The sequence below is a fragment of the Pantherophis guttatus genome, chromosome 3 (assembly GCF_059756535.1).
Source record: "Pantherophis guttatus breed Tessera chromosome 3, ASM5975653v1, whole genome shotgun sequence".
NCBI classification, from domain to species: Eukaryota; Metazoa; Chordata; class Lepidosauria; order Squamata; family Colubridae; genus Pantherophis; species Pantherophis guttatus.
This window is the reverse complement of record NC_142065.1, coordinates 175,918,736-175,939,798: the sequence shown is the minus strand read 5'-3', so window position 1 is coordinate 175,939,798 and position 21,063 is coordinate 175,918,736. Positions and strand designations below refer to the sequence as shown.

General features: G+C 41.0%; 1 protein-coding gene across 2 annotated transcripts in view; it reads left to right on the top strand.

The window, feature by feature from the left end:
• TOX (thymocyte selection associated high mobility group box) overlaps positions 1 to 21,063 on the top strand; it is a 194,195-nt gene that overhangs the window by 110,326 nt on the left and 62,806 nt on the right. For both annotated transcript variants that reach the window (XM_034429829.3, XM_034429828.3), the window contains one exon: positions 6,106 to 6,348. In XM_034429829.3, the coding sequence (XP_034285720.2) occupies positions 6,106 to 6,348 (243 nt within the window). The remainder of the gene's footprint in view (positions 1 to 6,105; positions 6,349 to 21,063) is intronic.

The following is a 21,063-nucleotide window of genomic DNA, read 5'->3' as shown; positions in this document are numbered from 1 at the left end:
CTCCCTAGGTGCCTCTCAGTTAATCCTGCTTTGTTATTTCTCTAGTTTAAATATCTAAATTGGACTTGTCTGTGGTGGTTCCTTGTGCTGATAAAACAGGGTTTAAATCCTGTTCCTGAAATTTGCAGTAGTAAACCAGAGCACAGTAGGAGGACTTTTCAAGGAGGACAACCACTTTGTTTGCCATTAACTTCTTTGATACAAGCCAATGTGATAGGCATTAATTATAAAACATATGAAAGATGGTTGCAGGAATTGGGTATGTCTAGTTTAATGAAAAAAGGACTAGGAGGGATATGATAGCAGTGTTCCAATATCTAAGGGTGTGTCACAAAGAAGGGAGAAGGTGTAAACCTATTTTCCAAAGCACCTGAAGGCTGGACAAAAATCAATGGATGGAAATTAATCAAGGAGAGAACTAAGGAGAGGTTTCCTGACACAAATTTCCTGACAGTGTGAACAATCAATCAGTGGAACGACTTGCCTCCAGAAGTTGTGGGTGCTCCAACAGTGGAGGATTTTAAGAAGAAATTAGACAACCATTTGTCTGAAATCGTATAGGGTCTCCTGCTTGAGCAGGGGGTTGGACTAAAAGAACTCTAAATCCCTTATTCTGTTAATCTATTAATCATGCCATCAGGTACATATGTAATTTACTGATAGCTCTTGTGCAAAGTCAACTTTGTTTTTTTTTGTTGTTGTTGTTGTTTTTTTTTAATTTGATTTATATGCCGCCCTTCTCCGGAGACTCAGGCGGCTTACAATGCGTTAAGCAATAGCCTTCATACTTTTGTATATTTATACAAAATCAGCTTATTGCCCCCACAAACTGGGTCCTCATTTAACCTACCTTAGAAAGGATGAAAGGCTGAGTCGACCTTGAGCCTGGTAAGATTTGAACCTGCAGAAATTGCAGGCAGCTGTGTTAATAACAGGGTGCATTAAACCACTGTACTACCAAGGCTCTTTGTGCTGCTTATCCATTATATAACATTATAGAAATGTTAATTACAAGTTGCTCTCTTATCCATGATACAGTGAGAGCATAACTTAATATTTTGCTCAAAGGACACAAAAAAGATCACTCACAATACTTGAAATTATGACTTATTGAAAGTATGACTCAATGCAGTTTTCTTCTCAGCTATAATCTGTATGTGACAAGAGCCAAATAGAATAGGAAATGAGAGGATCTAAGCCAGGGGTGTCACACTCAATTTCATTGAGGGCCAGATCAGGGTTGTATTTCACCTCAGGGACAGGTGGGCATGGCCAGGATAGGCATAGGCAGCTCACCATAACTTATGTTGGGGGCATCTATGGTGGTCAGAGCGCTCTGCCAGAGAAAACAGGTTCCCGAGCTCCGTTTTCAGCTGCGATGTCCTACTGCAACCTTCTGCCAACAAAAACGGAGCTCAGGGGGGCTCCATTTTCATTGGCAGAGGTACTACAGACCAGTCCTTCACTGTTTCCAGGTGGCCCCACAGGCCAGATCTAAGTATCCCGTGGGCCGAATCTGGCCCCTGGGCCTTGAGTTTGACACCCCTTACCTAAGCAAATAGCAAATGTTTCTGAGCATTAGAAGGTACATTACTGTGGCATGCTCCAGTAAACATGCAGAAAAAGCCAGAACTTCTACTTAGCTGCCACACCAATACTGCTAACGCTGTAAAATATATAGTTCTGCTGAAATGAAGTACTTGCCAAATGTTTGTTAAAGAACAAATAGTTAACAAAAATGAACATAATTTACTCTAAAAATTGGGGAAAGGGGAAAAAGAAAATTCAAATTCTAGAAATGTTCATTTGTCTTGTTGACATCCAGCATGGTGCTGTTGGTTCACTATTATTTAGAAAATTATCACTCCAGTTCTGTCAGTCATTCACCATCTGCTTAATTAATATTGTCAGCCAGCAGGAAATTGAAAACAGAGAAATCAACATTTAGGTGGAATGTCTTTATATTAGTTTGCATAAAATATTTGTACGTGGTGTGTAATATGCAAAGGCACAATATAACTCATTTGAACAATGTACGCACTTCTTTGCATACAATCTATTTTGCCCTCATTATATCTTAAACTGTTTTATCTTAGCTTGCATTTAAAAAGGAATGTAGACCTGGCTCTGGGATTGAGAGGGGAATAAGTGAACCATTTAAGCAGGACTTTAAAAAGTTACTCATTCCTGAAAAGAGGGCAGTGTAAGGAAGAAAGTCAAAATAACCTTACCTTGATTTTATTTGATGTAAGATGGAGTAGAGAGAAACTTGGACAGTCTTTCAAGTTTCTGTTATTCTTCTTAACAACAATAAAGAGCAATCATTGGAATGGCTACTGTGTCTATTTCTTGACCTTGCCTATTTTGAAGGGCTGACATCGATCCTGAATGCCTCTGTAGTGTCCCATCAGAGAGACATCGGAACTAGCCCTCTAGACCTAAAATTTGGTGATAGAAATTTGAGGCAACTACTGTCTCTAAAACCAGTTTTTGAGGCATTGTTACAGCATCATCAATAGCAGATTGATTGGTTGATTGATTAATTGATTATGCCATTTTTTTATTCCTAGCAACCACATAGATAGATTTTCTCATGATGATCTATCCGTAACATATTTTTTTCAGGTCTCCTGATGGTGCCTTCATGACTACTGTAACTTAGTCCATCCACTTTGCTGCTGGTCGTTCTCTTCTTCTCTTTCTTTCCAGTTTTGCTTGCAATAGAGCCTTTTCCAAAGAGCTAGGATTTTGCATAATGTATCCATAATAGAGCAATTTGAGCTTGATCATTTGTGCCATGAAGAGAACTCTGGGCTGATTTGTTTGATGATGCATCAGTAACAGATGGATATACAAATAACAAACTACACAATGCCATGATGCAGCTAGCACAATAATTTGGATAAGCCTTACCTCAGCTGAAAGCAGTTCCACAAGTTATTACACAGCTGACATTGCTCTATTGTCCAGAAAGTATACTGGTGAAATTTGGGGATGGGTGTCTCAAGATTAATTCTTGACTTTCATGATGCAGTGTGAATCATTTATGGTTCTATTCCAGAGATATTTTCTATAGATTGGCCCAAGGCCACCTTTGTCCTTAGTTTGCCTAAAAAGCAGACAAATAGCTCATGCTGCTCATTGAGGGCAATAATGGATTATTGGAAATTACCAGAATTGTTGCAAAGTTTTAGAGATGGTTTTTAGCCAGGAAAACACCAGCAAATTAGGTGAAGTAAGAACACTGTTGAGTTTGTGAGCATATACAGTAGTGGATTTCCAGTTGTATGCCAGAGATGAGCATTGGAATGATCGTGCCCTAATTAGGGTGGGGAATTTGTGATGGGTGGGAGCGTGTTTGGGGATTGTTATGTGTGTTGGACCTGATCTTTGGGTGTTAAGTGAATTTCGTTGTATGGGTATACTGTGTATACACGTACGATAACAATAAAGTTGTTGTCGTTATCCCATTTTGGGAAGAACTTTTAATGATTTTTTGTAAAATTTTGGGAAAAACTTTTAATGATTTTTGGTAAAAAATGTAAATAAAGACTCATTGCATTTGGCGCGGGTGCGGGTGCTGGCCTCCCGGGAGGTTACACGAGGCTGGCTCCAGGGGATTATAAGTGCTTCTCTGAGTGAGGGTGCCTTTCCTGCCGCCTTGAAAGAGGCGGTAGTGAGGCCCCTCCTCAAGAAGCCTTCCCTGGACCCGGCTGAATTGGCCAACTATCGTCCAGTCTCCAACCTTCGTTTTGTAGCGAAGGTTGTTGAGAGCGTGGTGGCACGACAACTTCCCCGGCACCTGGATGAAGCTATCTATCTGGACCCGTACCAGTCGGACTTCAGGCAGGGGTACAGCACTGAAACGGCATTGGTCGCGTTGGTGGATGATCTCTGGAGGGCTCGGGACAGGGGCTGCTCCTCTGTCCTAGTCCTATTAGACCTCTCGGCGGCTTTTGATACCATCGACCATGGTATCATGCTGCAGCGGTTGAGGGGGTTAGGAATAGGGGGCACCATTTTGCGGTGGTTCTCCTCCTTCCTCTCCGACCGCTCGCAGTTTGTGTTGGCAGGGGGACAGAGGTCGACCTCGAGGCATCTCGCATGGGGAGTGCCGCAAGGGTCGGTCCTCTCGCCTCTCCTGTTCAACATTTATGTGAAGCCACTGGGTGAGATCATCCGTGGTTTTGGGGTGAAGTGTCATCTGTACGCTGACGATACTCAGCTGTACATCTCCACCCCAGACCACCCCAACGATGCCCTTGATGTGATGTCCCGCTGCCTGGAGGCCGTGCGGGCCTGGATGGGGAGGAACAGGCTCAGACTCAACCCCTCCAAGACCGAGTAGCTGTGGCTTCCGGCCCCCCGATATAGTCAGCAGGTGCCATCGCTGACTATTGGGGGTGAATCCTTGCCCCCCACAGAGAGGGCTCGCAATCTGGGTGTCCTCCTGGACGCACGGCTGTCTTTAGAAGAGCACATGACGGCCGTGGCCAGGGGGGCCTTTTATCAGGTTCGCCTGATTCGCCAGTTGCAGCCCTTTCTGGATCGGGACGCCTTGCGCACGGTCACTCACGCCCTTGTCACCTCCCGGTTGGACTATTGTAATGCTCTCTACATGGGGCTCCCCTTGAAGAGCACTCGGAGGCTCCAACTGGTCCAGAATGCGGCCGCGCGGGTGGTTATGGGTGCAACCCGTTGCGCCCATGTGACACCCTTCCTGCGTGAGCTGCACTGGCTCCCAGTGGTCTTCCGGGTGCGATTCAAGGTGTTGGTTACCACCTTTAAAGCGCTCCATGGCATAGGACCCGGGTACCTTCGAGACCGACTTCTGCCACCAATAGCCTCCCACCGACCAGTCCGCTCCCACAGAGAGGGTCTCCTCCGGGTGCCATCAGCCAAGTTATGTCGGCTGGCAACACCCAGGGGGAGGGCCTTCTCTGTGGGAGCCCCAGCCCTGTGGAATGAACTGCCCCCCGAAATACGAAAGATTTCCGACCTCCGGGTGTTTCGCTGCGCTCTGAAGACCCTGTTGTTCCTCCAGGCAGGGCTATTAACATAACGTTTTAAATTGGGGTATTTTAAATTTCTGGGATTTTAATTGGAGCCTAATTATTTAATGATTTTAAATTTTAAATTGTTGTCGTGTTTTCTGTGTTTTTTAAATAGGCTGTACACCGCCCTGAGTCCTTCGGGAGAAGGGCGGTATAGAAATAAAATTATTTATTTATTTATTTATTTATTTATTTATTTATTTATCTATCATGTCTCCTTTTCAAGCAATCTTAGGCTACCATAGCCATTACTGATCCTCATTTTCAGGAAAGACATGCCACTCAGGAAAGCATGTCTTTCCTGAAAATGAGGATCAGTAGAGGCTACCATAGCCTCTACTGATCCTTATTTTCAGGAAAAACATGCCCCTCAGCTCCTCTTAAGAGAATAGTTAGATTTGGCCAAGGCCAAAGATTCTGATTAGTTAAGTTAACACTTCCAATAATTGTGGATGGACATAAGTATTCACTATTAAGATTGTTCTTATTAACATAAAAAAGCAGAATCAGAAATGCTGTATTTTCATATAATACATTTTGTATCGAAGGCTAATTTTCACTGGATATAGCAAATTGAATTTATTCTTTTATGCATTATAGAACAACACTTAAGAACAAGATTTTCTCCACTTGTATTGTTTCTTCTCTTGAGTGGCAATGAGTGTTAGGAGGCCTTTTTGATCTAATATTAATTTTATAAATTGCATTCCACTTCTCTAGCTCCTATTCAATCCCATGAAGGCTCTTAGAAAATTGTAATGAAGCCTTAAATTTAGCCACTGAGGTGGAGAGAATTCTACTTAATGGAAGCAGTGAAAATATTAAAGCTTTTAAACTATTTTCTCATTCATTGCCTTAATACAATAGATAGGTATTTTAAAGTGTGTTAAGAACTATTTCCTAACATTATGCCAGGCATAAACTTCATTTTGCTTATAAACTTTATATTGCTTACAGTGTTTGAAAAAGTGTTTTGTCACTTTGAAATAGTAATGGATTTCTTTGCTTTTTATGGTACTTTAATTAAAACTTTTCTTTCATCTTTCCACAGTCTTTTCCTGGTCCAAGCCTTGAAAGTGAAGATTTTAACATACCTCCCATCACTCCACCTTCATTACCTGACAATTCACTAGTGCATTTGAATGACACAGAATCTGGTTACCCTTCACTGTGTCACTCTATCAACCATAATGGCCTGCTTCCATTCCACCCACAAAATATGGATCTACCTGAAATCACAGTCTCTAATATGCTTGGCCAAGATGGAACGATGCTTTCAAATTCTTTGTCTGTGGTAAGCTTATTAATTGCATATGTGTTTGTGTGTATGCATGTATGTATGTATCTAAGAAAGATTTTTCTGTACTATATATAATTCCTATATATAAATAAAATGGATGGACACCTTGCAATCTGCAAGCCTTTGATCTCAAGACTTCAGGTTGTCCTTCAAAACCTTATTAAGGGACCTCAGGAAATGCTCCTGAATTGTATTGTTTTACAGAGGCATAACATTATATAGAGATTAACTATATTAATATGTCATTTTAAATACCCTTAAATGTAACTAGAATTAAATTAAATTAAATAATTTCTAGTTTAGAAATTATTGTGGTCCTATCCACTTTCTGGAGAACAGTCTCTGGCATGCCGCTCAAAGACCAGAATATATATGCCAATATTTTCCACATTGTGTAATATTTGACATGTTTGGAAGGAGGAAAATAATCTAGGCTGAAATCAGAGAAGAATTGGGTTTATAATAAAACCATGCATGATTAGGTAAAGAGTTCTGATTGCATTGCTAGTTTCAAGCAAAACTAATGAACTTTGTTATTGTTGTTGAATACAGCATGCAGCAAAATCACAATCTTGTCTCAAGCTTTTTTAGCATTAAATAGTATATTTATTCTATGGAGAAAGATTTGCAGATAGTATTCTTCTTTTAATTTCTTTTTCTGCATATATAGTTAATTTCCATCGTTACTGAATTGTTAGAAAATTATTAAGGGTCAATAGCCCTTTGAATCATGAAAACTAGAATATTTCACTAAAAACTAGATCTTAACAAGGATAATGGCCCAACCTTGTTAGCCTTTCACAAGGCATTGAAGATTTTGCTGTTCCTGCAGGCATTTTTATAGGGGTGGGGAGAATGAGTTCTGCCACTATGGGTTATTAATAGTTAATAATACCTTATCCTTGGATGTGGAAGGATTATATTTGGGGAATGGTGTTTGTTTTTAATCTTCTAAGCCACCCAGAATCATTTGTGTGAGATGGGTTAGTATATAACCGTCATGGCAAACCTATGGCACATCTGCCACAGGTGGCATGCAGTGCCCTCTCTGTGGGCACGTGAGCCGTCACACCAGTTCAGCTCCGCTGCACACGTGTGTGTGCCTCCTGCAGGTCAGCTAGTCATCAGGTCTCTGCTGCACTTGCAGAGGGTGCGCACACATGTGTGTGGGGTGCATGCAGAGGGCGCCCATGCACGGGGCATGCGGGGTGTGTGTGCATGTGCAATTGCTGGGGATGGGGGCTTGCACAGGGGCCGTGCACACATTGCATTTTGGGGTTTTGGGTGCATGTGCATTTGCGCGCCACTCAGTCCAGAAAAGGTTAGCCATCACTGCTATATAAATTACTTTTTTTTTCCTGGACTGAATTAATCTCTGTTCCTACATGCTGTCTAAATGCTGCTTAAAGTTTCACCTTTTGGGATGAAATGAATACAGACTTGATATAAAGAAAAATATCCGAATCATATGAAGATCTTAAGCGGATAAGAATAGTATTTAACTAGATTCCAATAATGGTATATTTCAAGATTGTTTCTGAGGACTAGAGTTTATTTCCCTAAAGAACTATAGTTTCATATCTATTTCTTTCAAAGGAGGAACACTAGAATTTTGAGAGATTGTGGATATTCAGACTGAGAAAATCATTAAGAAAAAGTGAATACAGGTAGTCCTCAACTTAAAATGGTTCATTTAGTGACCATTCAAAGTTACAGTGACACTGAAAAATGTGACTTATGACCATTTTTCAAAGTTACCGCCTTTGCAGCATCCCCATCAGTGGTGGGTTGCTCCCGGTTCGCACCGGTTCGCAAGAACCGGTAGTAAAAATTAGTAGTAGTTCAGAGAACCGGTAATAACATTGGCTGGCCATGCCCCCAAACCGGTCCCCGGCCTGGTCACTGCTCGCTTACCCCGCCCACCTCATCAGAGGCTTTTTTTTTTTTTTTTTACTTTTAAAAGCATTTTTTCTACAACCTCTTCGGACGAAAAATGCTTTTAAAAGTAAAAAAAAAAAGGCTCTGATGATCGTGCGGCTCAGCTGGGCAGAGGTTGTAGAAAAAAAATGCCTTTAAAAGCCTCTGGCGATCCCAGCTGAGTTGCCTGATCGTCAGAGGCTCCTGAAAGCAATTTTTTCTGCAACCTCTTTGGCCGAAGAGGTTGTAGAAAAAAAAATGTGATCACCTTTTGTGACCTTGGGGAAAAGCAAAGTGAACAGGGAAGCCAGATTCTCTTAACACCAGGTTACTAATTTATCAACTGAAATGATTCACTTAACAACTGTGGCAAGAAAAGTCAGAAAATAGGGCAAAACTCACTTAACAAATGTCTCACTTAACAACAAATTTTGTGCTCAATTGTGATTGTAAGTTGAGGACTTATAGTCGGATAACTTTCAAGATACTTTGGGGATTTTAATAAAAAAATTGAAAGAAAAATATTGATAACTTAAAAGAAGAAAGAAAATACACTGCAAGATTATTCATGGTTTATTTAGGTTCAAGTCATTTGCTTCTTTTAAGTGCTTTTTTTAAAAAATAGTAGAGCCTAGCTTTTTAACAAATTAAAACTTTTAGTATTATATTTAATTTTTAATTTATGACGAAAGGTGAACAGATCTTACAGTATTATTTTACATTGATTTTACAGTTCACATTTTAAAAAGCATGTCTTTCTATAATTTTGAAAGGAAATCTATGAAAATCATTTTGGCTGATATCTGAAAACATCAGCTGCTATTTAATTTAAAATGTACTATTCATGCAAGACTATGATATTTCACAATATTAGAAGTATGAATCATGCCTTTTTCTCATTATAACTTTACCAGCCACATGTAATAAAGCATTTGGCTCACATATGCCCCATGAATTTATAGCTATAGTTGGAAGGCTTCCCTGGAATCATACTGCTAGGTTAGGTAGTGAATAGGTAATAGAAATGAAAGATAATGGAAACAAAATGTAAGGTTATTTGAAAAAAAATCAAGTATGTAACAGGAAAACAAGGAGGTACACTTGATTTTGTAATAATACTGATGAAAAGGTTTTGGAATTATGATTGTTCAGAAACTGAATATTAATCATAAGTGTGTCAAGATATCAAAGAAGGTAAATGCAATTTTAAGCTTCATCAATAAATGTAGCTTGTGAATTCCATTCTATTCTGTATTGGTTAGACCTATATCAAAATTTTTGTCCAGGTCTAGGTAACACATTTTATGACTGATTACCAAACAATTGGGAGAGATGGAAAGAGGGCAACAAAGATGACAAAGAGAATAAGTCTTAGGAGAAAGCACTGCAGAAATTTTGGGAAAGATAGATGGCAGATAGGATAGCATTATTTAAGACCTGCTTATTTAAGACCTGCTATTGTCCAAGAGTGCAGGACATGCAATAGTGGTTTAAAGGAAAAGGAAGAAGAAATTTTTATTTGAATTTCTGCCCTGAGCAGGATATTAGATTGTGTCCTCAGTTCTGTTGTTAAGTAAGACAGTTGTGGGGTTTTGCCCCATATTACGAACTTTTCTGCCACAGCTGTTAAGTAATCACCGCAATTATTAAGTTAGTAACACAGTTTTTAAGTGAATCTGACTTTACTTGTCAAAAAATTACAAAAGAGTGAAACAGGACTCCAAGAAACTGCAATTATCATAAATATAAGTTAGTTGGCAAGCATTTGAATTTTGATCATGTTACCACAAGAATACTACAACTGTCGTTAAGTGTGAAAAATGGTCAGATGTCTAAGTGTATAGATGTCACTTTTTAAAGTGACATCTATACACTTCTCGTCTGGACTATTGTAACACTCTCTACATGGGTCTCCCCTTGGGGGGCACCCGGAGGCTCCAACTGGTGCAGAATGCGGCCGCGCGGGGGATTATGGGAGCGACGGGGCGCTCCCATGTGACTCCTCTCCTGCGCGAGCTGCATTGGCTTCCGGTGGACTTCCGGGTGCGCTTCAAGGTGTTGGTGATCACCTTTAAAGCGCTCCATGGCTTAGGGCCGGGGTACTTACGGGACTGCCTTCTGCCACCAATTGCCTCCCACCGGCCAATTCGCTCCCACAGAGAGGGCCTCCTCAGGGTGCCGTCAGCCAGACAATGCCGGCTGGTGACCCCCAGGGGGAGAGCCTTCTCTGTGGTGGCACCTACCCTCTGGAACAATCTACCCCCAGAGATACGAGTGATCCCAGACCTCCGGACTTTTTGTCGGGCCCTTAAAACCTACTTTTTTCAGTTAGCCGGGCTGTCCTGATTTTATGGTTGGTTTTTAAAATTTGATATTGATTTTAATTGAAATGTTTTAAATTATGGGCCAAACTTTATTTAATTATTTTAATCTATTTTAACTTTTGTGTACAAATGTTTTATTTTGGCTGTTCACCGCCCTGAGTCCGAAAGGAGAAGGGCGGTATAGAAATCTGAAAATCTGAAAATAAAGTACTGTTCTAACTTCGAACAATCACTAAATGAACTGTCATAAATTGAGGACTATCTGCATGTAATTGCTATCCTTGATCTGTCTGAATCCAGAGAAATATTTTTTTCATTCTCCATAGTGGTGGAAACAGCATCCAGGAATGGGTTGTCCTTGTCTGTTCAGTTGATTGGACTGAGTCGGTCAAAGTTATTAAGCCACATCTTTGTTGCTAGGGCTTCCCAGCTTTTGACTCAGTCCTTCAGCCTGGACAGACGTGTCGAAAGGTTTCTCTTCTGAATAGGATTATTCCTGGATGCTTCTTCATTCTAAATTGACATTATCTGCACCTTTTTTCTAAGGAAAAGACAATTGTGAGTTCAGCAGCAGACTCCCATTGGTGGTAGAGTCACTGCAGACTTCCCAACGGCGAGGGCTTCGGCTCCAACCGTTGGAGGGGCATCTCTGCTATCAGGCTAGTGACAGTCTTCTGTCAGTTAGCCATTCTGCTGTCTGTTGAGCTGCAAGCACTCCAGACACGCTGTGGAGTCGAGTGCTCCCATTTCTTTACAGCTGAGATAGCTGCGCCGTGGAGCTTCGTGCTCCCAGTGGTCAGCAGGGAAGAGCGGTTTGTGGAGCTTCATGCTCCCGCATCGGGTGAGTCAGGCGGCCATTTTCAAATCTGAACCTTTGTTGCACTGCCCAACACTTCAAAGGAAGCTTGGTGGTGGAGTTTCAGGCTCCCCTTTGTTTGCCAGCCTGCATCTCTGGCAGTCGCCCAATACCCCCCCACACACACACACATTAGGCAACGGTTGCTTTGGGAGTATTTTTTGGTGATCGGTCAGCCGTTCATCTCATAAGGAGCGTCATGCTCTGCAAACTGCCACACCACTGCTGACAGGAGCTTCGCGCTCCGGAATTGCTTGCAGTGGCTGGGAAGAGCATTGGGGATTCAAAGCAAACCGTTGCGGCCATTGTCACCTCCGACAGGAGTTTTTGAGCTCCACTGATGGCTGTGCCCCATTGCTTAGCAAGCCAGAAGGTTTGATACCACAGCCACAGCCTTAATGCCCAAAGCCTTGCAAAAAACAAAGAAAGGTGGGAAAAGGTTAGCAGCCAATATGGCTTACTTGGAGGCAGTTGACAGCTGCCTTGAAACAACCCTGACTGGAGCCATAGCTGGCAGAGCCTTTGCTCATAAGTCCAAGGCTCACAGCAAGGATCCCAGCCACATCCAAACCTCCAAAGCATCTCAAAAAGATGAGAGGCACAGAGATCAGGTCCTTCAAAAGATCTGTGCCGGGGCCAATAAAGAAAAGATCTCTGCCTCAGATAGACACAGCGAGCCCTGTGACTCTAGGAGACAGCAATTCCAAGAACTGTCACCAGAGGGAGCTCCAGACCAAATCTCTATTAGAAGCTTCCTCTGCCTATTTCCAATGCAAAGCTATGGGGCTCTGCATCAAATGGGCATAATTTAGCAAAAGGAATTGAACAGCCCAGTAAAAGTTCCCGACCGGCCCCCTTGGCCACATTTACTCTGACGGCCGCAGGCATGTGGCAGGAGTTAAACAGGGAACCTTCCTTGCCTGATAATATCCAGGACATTATCACTGAAGCCATCACAAGAGGCATTGCTGAGGACTACCAGCAGTCCAGGCAGACATATTACGAGGTCTCTGCCTTTTCTACCTCTCACATAGACCCTGAACAAGAGGAGTTTCCTCCATTTCAAGACCCTGGTCCCCTTGCTCCTTCTCATGAAAGTCTTCCATCGATTTCTGCGGAAGTAGAGCAAAGAGAGTTAGACCTGTCAGACGATGACGGTCTGCTACCTGAACAGCCCACATTTATGGGGCTATTTTCTCTGAGTATTTTTAAATCCCTTTTTTTCAAGGTGACCAATGTAGCCCGCCTAGAGTCGCCATCTGAAGGGCCAGAAACTCCAGCTATCCAAGAATGCGCTGATCCACTTTTCTCGGAGCCTGGCAAAATGACAGAAACCATCCCTTCGCCTCACCTATTTGTGGATGTTGTCCAACGACAGTGGACGTCTCCAGGAACTGCCCCAATTCCTTCTTTGACCAATAAGCACTTTTTAAATGTCAGTCCTGAATTGGCTAAGGTGCTCTGAACACCATCTGTGGATGTACCTGTGGCCGCCTTGATGTCATTCCTCCAATATACCTGGAGAAACGGAGGAAGGTCTCAGACCAGAGGACAGGAAATCTGATCAGTCACTACAGAGGTCTCACCAAGGGGCCGCCTGGGCAATCCACTTGGCCACTACTGCATTCTTCTTTAACAGAGCCACTCTTCTCTGGCTCCGCCAACTTCAAGAAAAGATCCTGGCATCGATGTACGGATGCAGCAAGATGTCAACAAGATCGTGGCAGTGGTGCAGTTTTCAGCTGATGCAACCCTAAACTTGGCCCGTTTTGCATCCAAGGCCTGGCCTCTTCTGTGGCTGCCTGACGTTTTCTCTGGCTGAGGCAATGGCAGGCTGATGCTCGCTACAAATGGCACCTTGCCTCTGCCCCCTTTACAGGGGAAAAGTTATTTGGGGAGGCGCTGGAACCCTTGCTAGTAGAAACAAGGGACAAGCGCAAGGTTCTACTATCTTCTCAGCACCAGAGCGAATTTCGTTCCTCTCTCCTCTTCCATCGCCCACCCTTTCGGGGATCCAACTTTGGAGCCGGGCCTTCCCGATCGCAGGGATTTTTCAGCCCGAGGCAAAGAGGTTAACAGGACAGACCAGGTAGACGTAGACGCTTTCAGACCAAACAGCCCTTTTGAGGGGGAGGAAGTCGCTCATTCCACCCCTACAAGTAACTTCACGTCCATCCCTCCCATCGGGGATCATCTGGCCATCTTTGCCAACCGATGGGAAGAAATTACATCAGATGCCTGGGTCAGGGAGACTGTAAGATCTAGCTTCTCCCTAGAATTCTTCTCCCCCCTCCCCCAAGGTTTTTTATATGCTGCTCAGTGTATAGACAGACACTACTAAACAGGCCCTCATGGATTCGGCCATAAAACACCTACTGGACATTCGGGCTATCCAGAGGGTGCCTGAAGACCAGCCTGAATTAAATTATTCAATTCTTTTTGTCGTTCCCAAGGCCTCAGGTGGGTGGAGACCTATTCTGGACCTCAAAAATCTGAACCGCTATCTTATCTATAAACCATTCAAAATGCAGTCACTTCAATCGATTCTTGTTGGTGTACGGGAGGGCGACTTCCTCACCTCAATTGACTTAACAGAGGCCTACCTGCATATTCCGATTCTACCTTTGCATTGGAAATACCTTAGATTTTACTATGCAGGTGCCCACTATCAATATAGGGCATTGCCCTTCAGCTTTTCTTCAGCGCCTCAGGCATTTTCCAAAGTCTTAGCCGCCTTGGTGGCTCATCTCAGGGCCATACACGTACATGTCCAGTGTTAACTGGATGACATTTTAATCCAGTCCTCCTCTATCCATCAGTCCAGGGAGGACCTCCAGGTAACTATTCAAACACTTAAGACACCACAGGTTCTCTATTAATATGGAGAAGAGTCATTTGACTCAGTCAACCTGCCTGCTCCATCCTGGAGCCGTTATAGATTCCATTGAAGGTAGCGTGTATTTGTCCCAGGAGTGACAAGACAGTCTCGGGGACCTAACACATAGGATCCAAAGAGAGCGCAAAGTGCCTTTAGTCCTGCTCTCACAGTTCCTGGGCAAGATAGTGTCCAGCATTTCCATCATACCATAGGCACACCTACATGCCTTCAATGGTTTCTTTTACCTTTCTGGAGGGTAGGCAGAAGCAGTTAGCCAGTCACGGTCCAGGTTCCCAAGGAGGTCCTTCGCTCCCTCAACTGGTGGAGATCACTGGCCATCTCGAAGGGGTGCCTCTTCCATGAACCCCAATGCCTGGTTGTGATTACAGTCACCAGCTCTTCGGCTGGGGGGCGCATTTCCTATCTCAAGTAGCCCAGGGCAGGTGGAGCCACCTGGATCTAAAGCAGAAGATCAACTGGCTAGAACTGCGGGCTGTCTATCTGGCCCTCATTCATTTCCAACAGTCGGTCTTTGACAGCATGTTCTGGTGCTGACCGACAATGTGGACACAAAGGCGCACATAAACCATGATCTGTGCGTGTTTCACACAAATCGTGTAGTTCTGCGGTTGGACCCTTCGTTCATACCCAAGGTAAACACTTCATTCCACAGGGCGCAGGAACTGATATTACCTAGCTTCTGCCCTAACCAGTCTGCCCCTTAGAAAAACGCTGGCACAGCTTGGATGTGAGCAGGCCCTCTGCATCTATCTTAAGCGAACTGCCGATCTGAGGAAGACAGACTCACTGTTTATTTCTTTCCAACCAGCTTCCCTAGGTAGCAGAGTCACACTTTCTACTATTAGTCGGTGGCTTCGACTTACCATCGTCAAGGCATACGAGCTGCAGTCTCTGCCTAAACCCATGTGAGTGACGGTGCACTCAACTCAAAGCGCGGCTACGACAGCGGCATGGGTCACGTAGGCCTCTCTGGAGGAGATCTGCCGGGTGGCCACTTGGACTTCGCCTTCCCATTTATTAAACATTATAAATTGGACATATTTGCCTCGACGGAGGCGGCATTTGGTCGTCGGGTTCTTCAATGGGTCCATACAGAAGGCGAGGTCTCTGCCCAGACTGTAGCCCGCCCGTAACACAAGGGACAACAGCTTTGGTATGTCCCATTCCTGGATGCTGTCTCCAGCACTATGGAAAAGGGGCGTTGGTCTTACCTGATACATTCCTTCTCGTTGGGTGGAGACAGCATCCAGCCCCACCCTTTAGCTGTCTGGTTATCGACCACCATGACAGACTTGCAATACCGACACGTCGAGTCTGTCACTTCGTATTCATCAAAAGCTGGGAAGCCCTAGCAAGAAAGGTGTGGCTTAACAACTTTGACAGACTCAGTCCAATCAACTGAACAGATGAGGACAACCCATTCCTGGATGCTGTCTCCACCCAACGAGAAGGAGAGTATCAGGTAAGACCAATGCCCCTTTTCCTTTTTCCATCTTTTTTCTTCTTATCCTGAGTATGTGGCACAGAAGCAATAACCAGACTAACAAAGAAGACATTGTGTGGTACAGCATATTGAAAGTAACTCAAGCTGCACCATACAAAGATATCTTTCTCTTTGTGCTGATTATGATGAGACTTGATTGCAATATTTGCAAGGCCATAGAGATGTGATGAAATCTGAAAGATATAACCTCCTTGTTTTAAGAAAGTGCTGTTACCTCAGGGAGAGAAAAAAAAGCTAAACACAAGACAGCAGTGTAATCTGGATAGAAACAAATGTAAATGCAATTTGAGTTTCACTCAACCAATGTAAACTTTCTAAATGATAAGAAGCAATTATACCATTCTTTTATCTTTTCATCACACACTACCTGTTCTGGGCCTCTGAGTTTAAGAAAAATCCTCAGAAACTGAATCAGGTTAAGAAAATGGTTACAAAGATGACTAGAGAAATTGGTATTAAGTATTATTAAGACAGATTGAAAAATATTAATATATTTTTCATGAAACATGAAGACTAGGGGAAATATCATATTTTAAGAAGGCATAAGAAGGTCAAGGCATGTCTTCTTTTGTTTCAGATTACATGACAGATTTCTAGATTACAGAAATAATGAATTTAAATTTCAAGAATAAAGATTTTGATTAAATTTTAGAAAATGCTTCAAATTAGTGAGAGCTTTTTAACATTGAAGCCAGTTCTCAGAACGATGGATTTCTTTTAGTGAATGTTCTCAAGTGAACTCAAGACAGTAGGTCTGTGCAAAAATTTGAAACAAGTGGTTTGCAGTATATGCCAGTGTGATTGTGGCACCTTTCTTGATGCGATAACTCTTTTGCAAATTTTGCATGGCTACTTCACGTACTCCCAGTTGTCTATGAGGGCATACACAAATAATAGTTTCATTGGAGCTTTTAGCAAAGTAAAGTTGCCATGAAAGGACATGATTGTGGAAACAGCTCAGAAACAATTTGAAGCAACAATTTTAAAAGACAAGACCATTTTGTATTTACTTACTTACTTACTATTTATTTATTTATTTATGAGAAAAACACAATAAATATTGTACATTGCAAAACTTCTTTCAAATGCTTTGCCCATCTTTATGAAGCAGCCATCTGTTGGAGTATTCAACATGGGTTTGGACTCAATGGCCCAAATAGCCCTCCTTGATTCTATAATTCTAGGAAGATCATCATCTGCTGAGGGGGACTCTGTATATTAGTAAACATTGACAATTTATCTGATTGTGTTCTTGTTTCAGATTCCTCCTCTGAAACATATTAGCTGGACCAATTGTTGGCTACTCAATGCAAACAGTTCATTATGCAATTATTCTGCCAGGCTATGCACTTTTTAGTAGTGTAAGACGTCAGATCACTGTCAGTGACTATCTGTTGGAATGTCAGTCCAAGTAAAATCAAGTCGGGGAGCAACATATGTGGGTTAATTCCATAAAAGAAAATATTGTATGGTCCTTGGTGCTCTTATGAGCTTGGTTGTTTTCTTGCAGATGTTTCATTACCCAAACAAGGTAATATCATCAGCGCTAGATGTTACTCTGACCCTGATGATGTTACCTAGTTTGGGTAAATTATAGAACAACCAAGCCTTAAAGAGCATCAAGGTCCCATCATTTCAAACATATCCTTTATTGGAAAAAACATTGCTTCCTGAAACTATATTTACGGTAACTTTTCTTTCCATACTGGTACAGTTACTCCAGAATTTTTGTCTTTTCTCTTCTTACTTTCATGATTTTTTATGTAATTAAAAATTAGGAAACTGTCAGAATAAAAGGATAATTCTTTGAAGCAATTTCTTTGCTCATATTTAAGCATTAGCCAATTAGTTATAGGCATTGAGATGTTTTGTGAAAGAGAACAAGCAAATGAGAAATGTACAATGTTGTCTCTGCTGGTTGTTAATAGGATGGCAGCCCCATCTCTATCCAGAATACCAACTAGTCCTCAAAATCATTCTTTTTCAGTTCTGTTATTCCATTATAAAACTAAATTTATTTTATGTAAAACTAACATTTTATTTTTTCTCAATTGATATGGCTGTCCATCTCAAATTCATGACTGGGTGGATAATAACAATTGAAAGCAGCATATATAACATAAAATATTAACAACAAAAAGCATAATACTTAGCCAAATTAAAAAACAAAATCACCAACAAGAAATCAACATAAACATTGCATGAATTCTGCCCGACATCCAAATCCCAGGTCCCATGACAAACCTATGTCTTTAAAAGCCTTCTGAAAAGCCAACATGGTTGGGCCAATCTAATCCCTGGGGAAATTATTCTATGATAACACATTGCTTTATTCTGTGTAAAACTGACATTTTATTCTGTCTTGAATCTGTCATTTATTACTCCTTTCCATTCTTTGCTCCAATTGAGAGCTTTGAGAAGCTAATCATCCCAAGACAATTCAATATAGCATCTGCTAGATTGTACTGAATTATATTGGCTGATTGTAGATTTTGGATCTTTTTTGAAAAAAATGTGTTTAGTGTCTGTGGATAATATCTACTCTATTTTGTATTACTCTAGTACATTCTCTGAATGATAGAATAGAACATATCACCGTAAACATGACATATTTCAGAAAATAGAAAAAAATGTTAGGATGTATTTTACTTCCTTTAAATACTGGAACGCTTTCAATGTGATATCTAAAATAGAAAAAGAGACAGCAAAAATGATGGATTTATTACCCAAATGTTACTTTTAATAATAACAACAAAGGAAGGGAATGGGGGAGGATTATTATCAAATGAAGCATATATTAAAAGCACACTTTAAATTCTAAAACGTAGTAAATAAATATTTTGAAAATAATCATACCTGGAAGGAATAGAATTAGATTATATTTTGCACCCAAGGCAGCTATAGTATATTGGTATTCCTTTCTTCGTGATGACAATTAGGACTGGCAACTTCATCATTAAGTGATACAGTCACTAAGCAAAATATCACATTACTACAACATCATGTAGCTGCAATTTGAAAATTTACCGCCAGCTTCTCCATTGACATTACTTATTCTGAAATATGGGAAAGCTAATCAAATGACTGTAAGATGCTGCAACTGTTGTAAACTCCTGCCAGTTGCACATGTACAGGACTGCTTGTAAACTGACTTTTTCCGTGCTGTTGTAACTTCAAACAGTAGCAGTCCTTAAGTGAGAGTTACCTGTATTATAGGCATTTTGCCTTTTAACGGGACAATCTGCTTAATTACTCAATATTCTTTTAGCACTCTGCTTATGGTCAAGAACACCTTCTTAAACACCTTCTTTTTTCCTGCTAAAAAATAAAATTTCTAACAATTAAATTCTTCCTTTTTTCTTAATTTCACAAATACATAACTTCCCTGTATGCCTTTTCATTCATTTCATTCATTAAATATAGTCAGTCAGTTTTCTCACATTTTGACCTGTAAAGAACATCACAGTATGTTCTTGTATCAGCATAGGATCAGAGACTTCCTTAAAATGTTCCCTGCATACCCACCAACTTGGAGCTACATGTAGTGTACTGACACATATTCAGGGTTTTCCATCCTTGCTGGATGTAATTACAGTAAAGCTCTTTTTTTTTTTTTTTTTTTTTTTGCATTTCATGTTCAAGATTGATCTAGTTTTTAGGGGAATCCTCTCCAACCAATGTTTTCCAGATAGGAACTACAGTTTTCAGCATACCAAGCACATGGCTGTTGGAAATAGTCCCATTCAACATATAAAACATAGGATGCTACCTCCCATCAAATGACGCAAGCCATAAGATGATTAGTAATGATTTCCTATAGTTTTTTTCTAGCAAGATTTTAAATTCTTGGTCTTTCAAAGTAGGGGCTATAAAGCTAACTTGGTGGTTTCTAGTACAAAATTAGTATTGGCAGGAGAAGGCTGTTTAACATCAATAGTGAGCAATATTTTTTACTTCAGTGGAATAACCAATACTGTCATCAATGAAGCCAAACTTTTTGTCCTTCTTTTGTTCTGAATGGGGATGGTTAAGGGACAGAGTGGGTGATTTACTGAGGTTAATTATTTACTCTTTGTCCCTTTAAACAACCACAGAAATAATTAGATTGGTTAAAGGACAAATGGATATCTTAATTTTTCTACAAGGTTCATGACACCTATTATAGCCCATGAAAATATTTCAACCCAAAACAAGGTTTAAAATGTTGCTGTTATCCATTATAACTGCAAATAGAGTGCTGGAGCTGCATGAAAATTGTGTATTTCTTTCCTGTTCATGGAAAATAAGCCACTAATTTATGTTTTTGAGCTAATGCTCATTGGTCTTCATTTATGTTTCTTGATTTCTATATTTCACCATGACATACTGTACATTTAAATCAGAAACTAAGGATATTTTGTTTCTGATTAAATAGTATACCATGTTTCCCAAAAATAAGACCCTGTCTTATATTTTTTTGAACCCCGAAATAAGTACTTGGCCTTATTTTCAAGGAGTGGAGCAAGAAGGGGCTCCTCTTGCCATCTTACCTGATTTCCAGCTCTGTCTCTCTAACCCTAACCAGAGGAAATGGCGGGGACCAGCTGCGCATGTATTTAAATATTTTCGGGGAGGGCTAATTTTCAGGGGGGGTGTCTTATTTTAGCACATGTGCTCAAAAACCCAATTAGGTTTATTATCTGGAAGGTCTTCTTTTTGGGGAAACAGGGTAGATAAAGCCTCAATAGGACTTAAGGGTATTGCAGATCCATACCAAGGAAAGACTACTTCCAAGTTCTAATCCTATGATCCAATCAAGCATAGATACAAAATTATCAACATATTTAACATTCTCCCAAAAGTTACTTTAGAATGAATAAAATAATCAAATAAATGCCTGATGTTAATTATATTCCTGGAAACTAAAGAAAAAGAGAAACACCCCATTTATAAAATTGTTTCAGTAGATATAATTAGGATCCAAAGTTTTGTGTAGCAAGTGACAGAAGGATACACAATAATTATAGTTTGTTGACAAGTGGGAAAGAATTCCTTTTTTATCTTAGAGCTTTAGAAACCAAGTGTAAATAAATATGCTATTTGACAGATTGTAATTGCCATCAGCAGGGCATCTTCCCCTTGAATCTGATGGTGTTATTAAAAGGGGGATTACAATTAAGCATTTTATAAAGTGACGTGGAAGTCCATTAAATTTCTCTAACAAACAGTA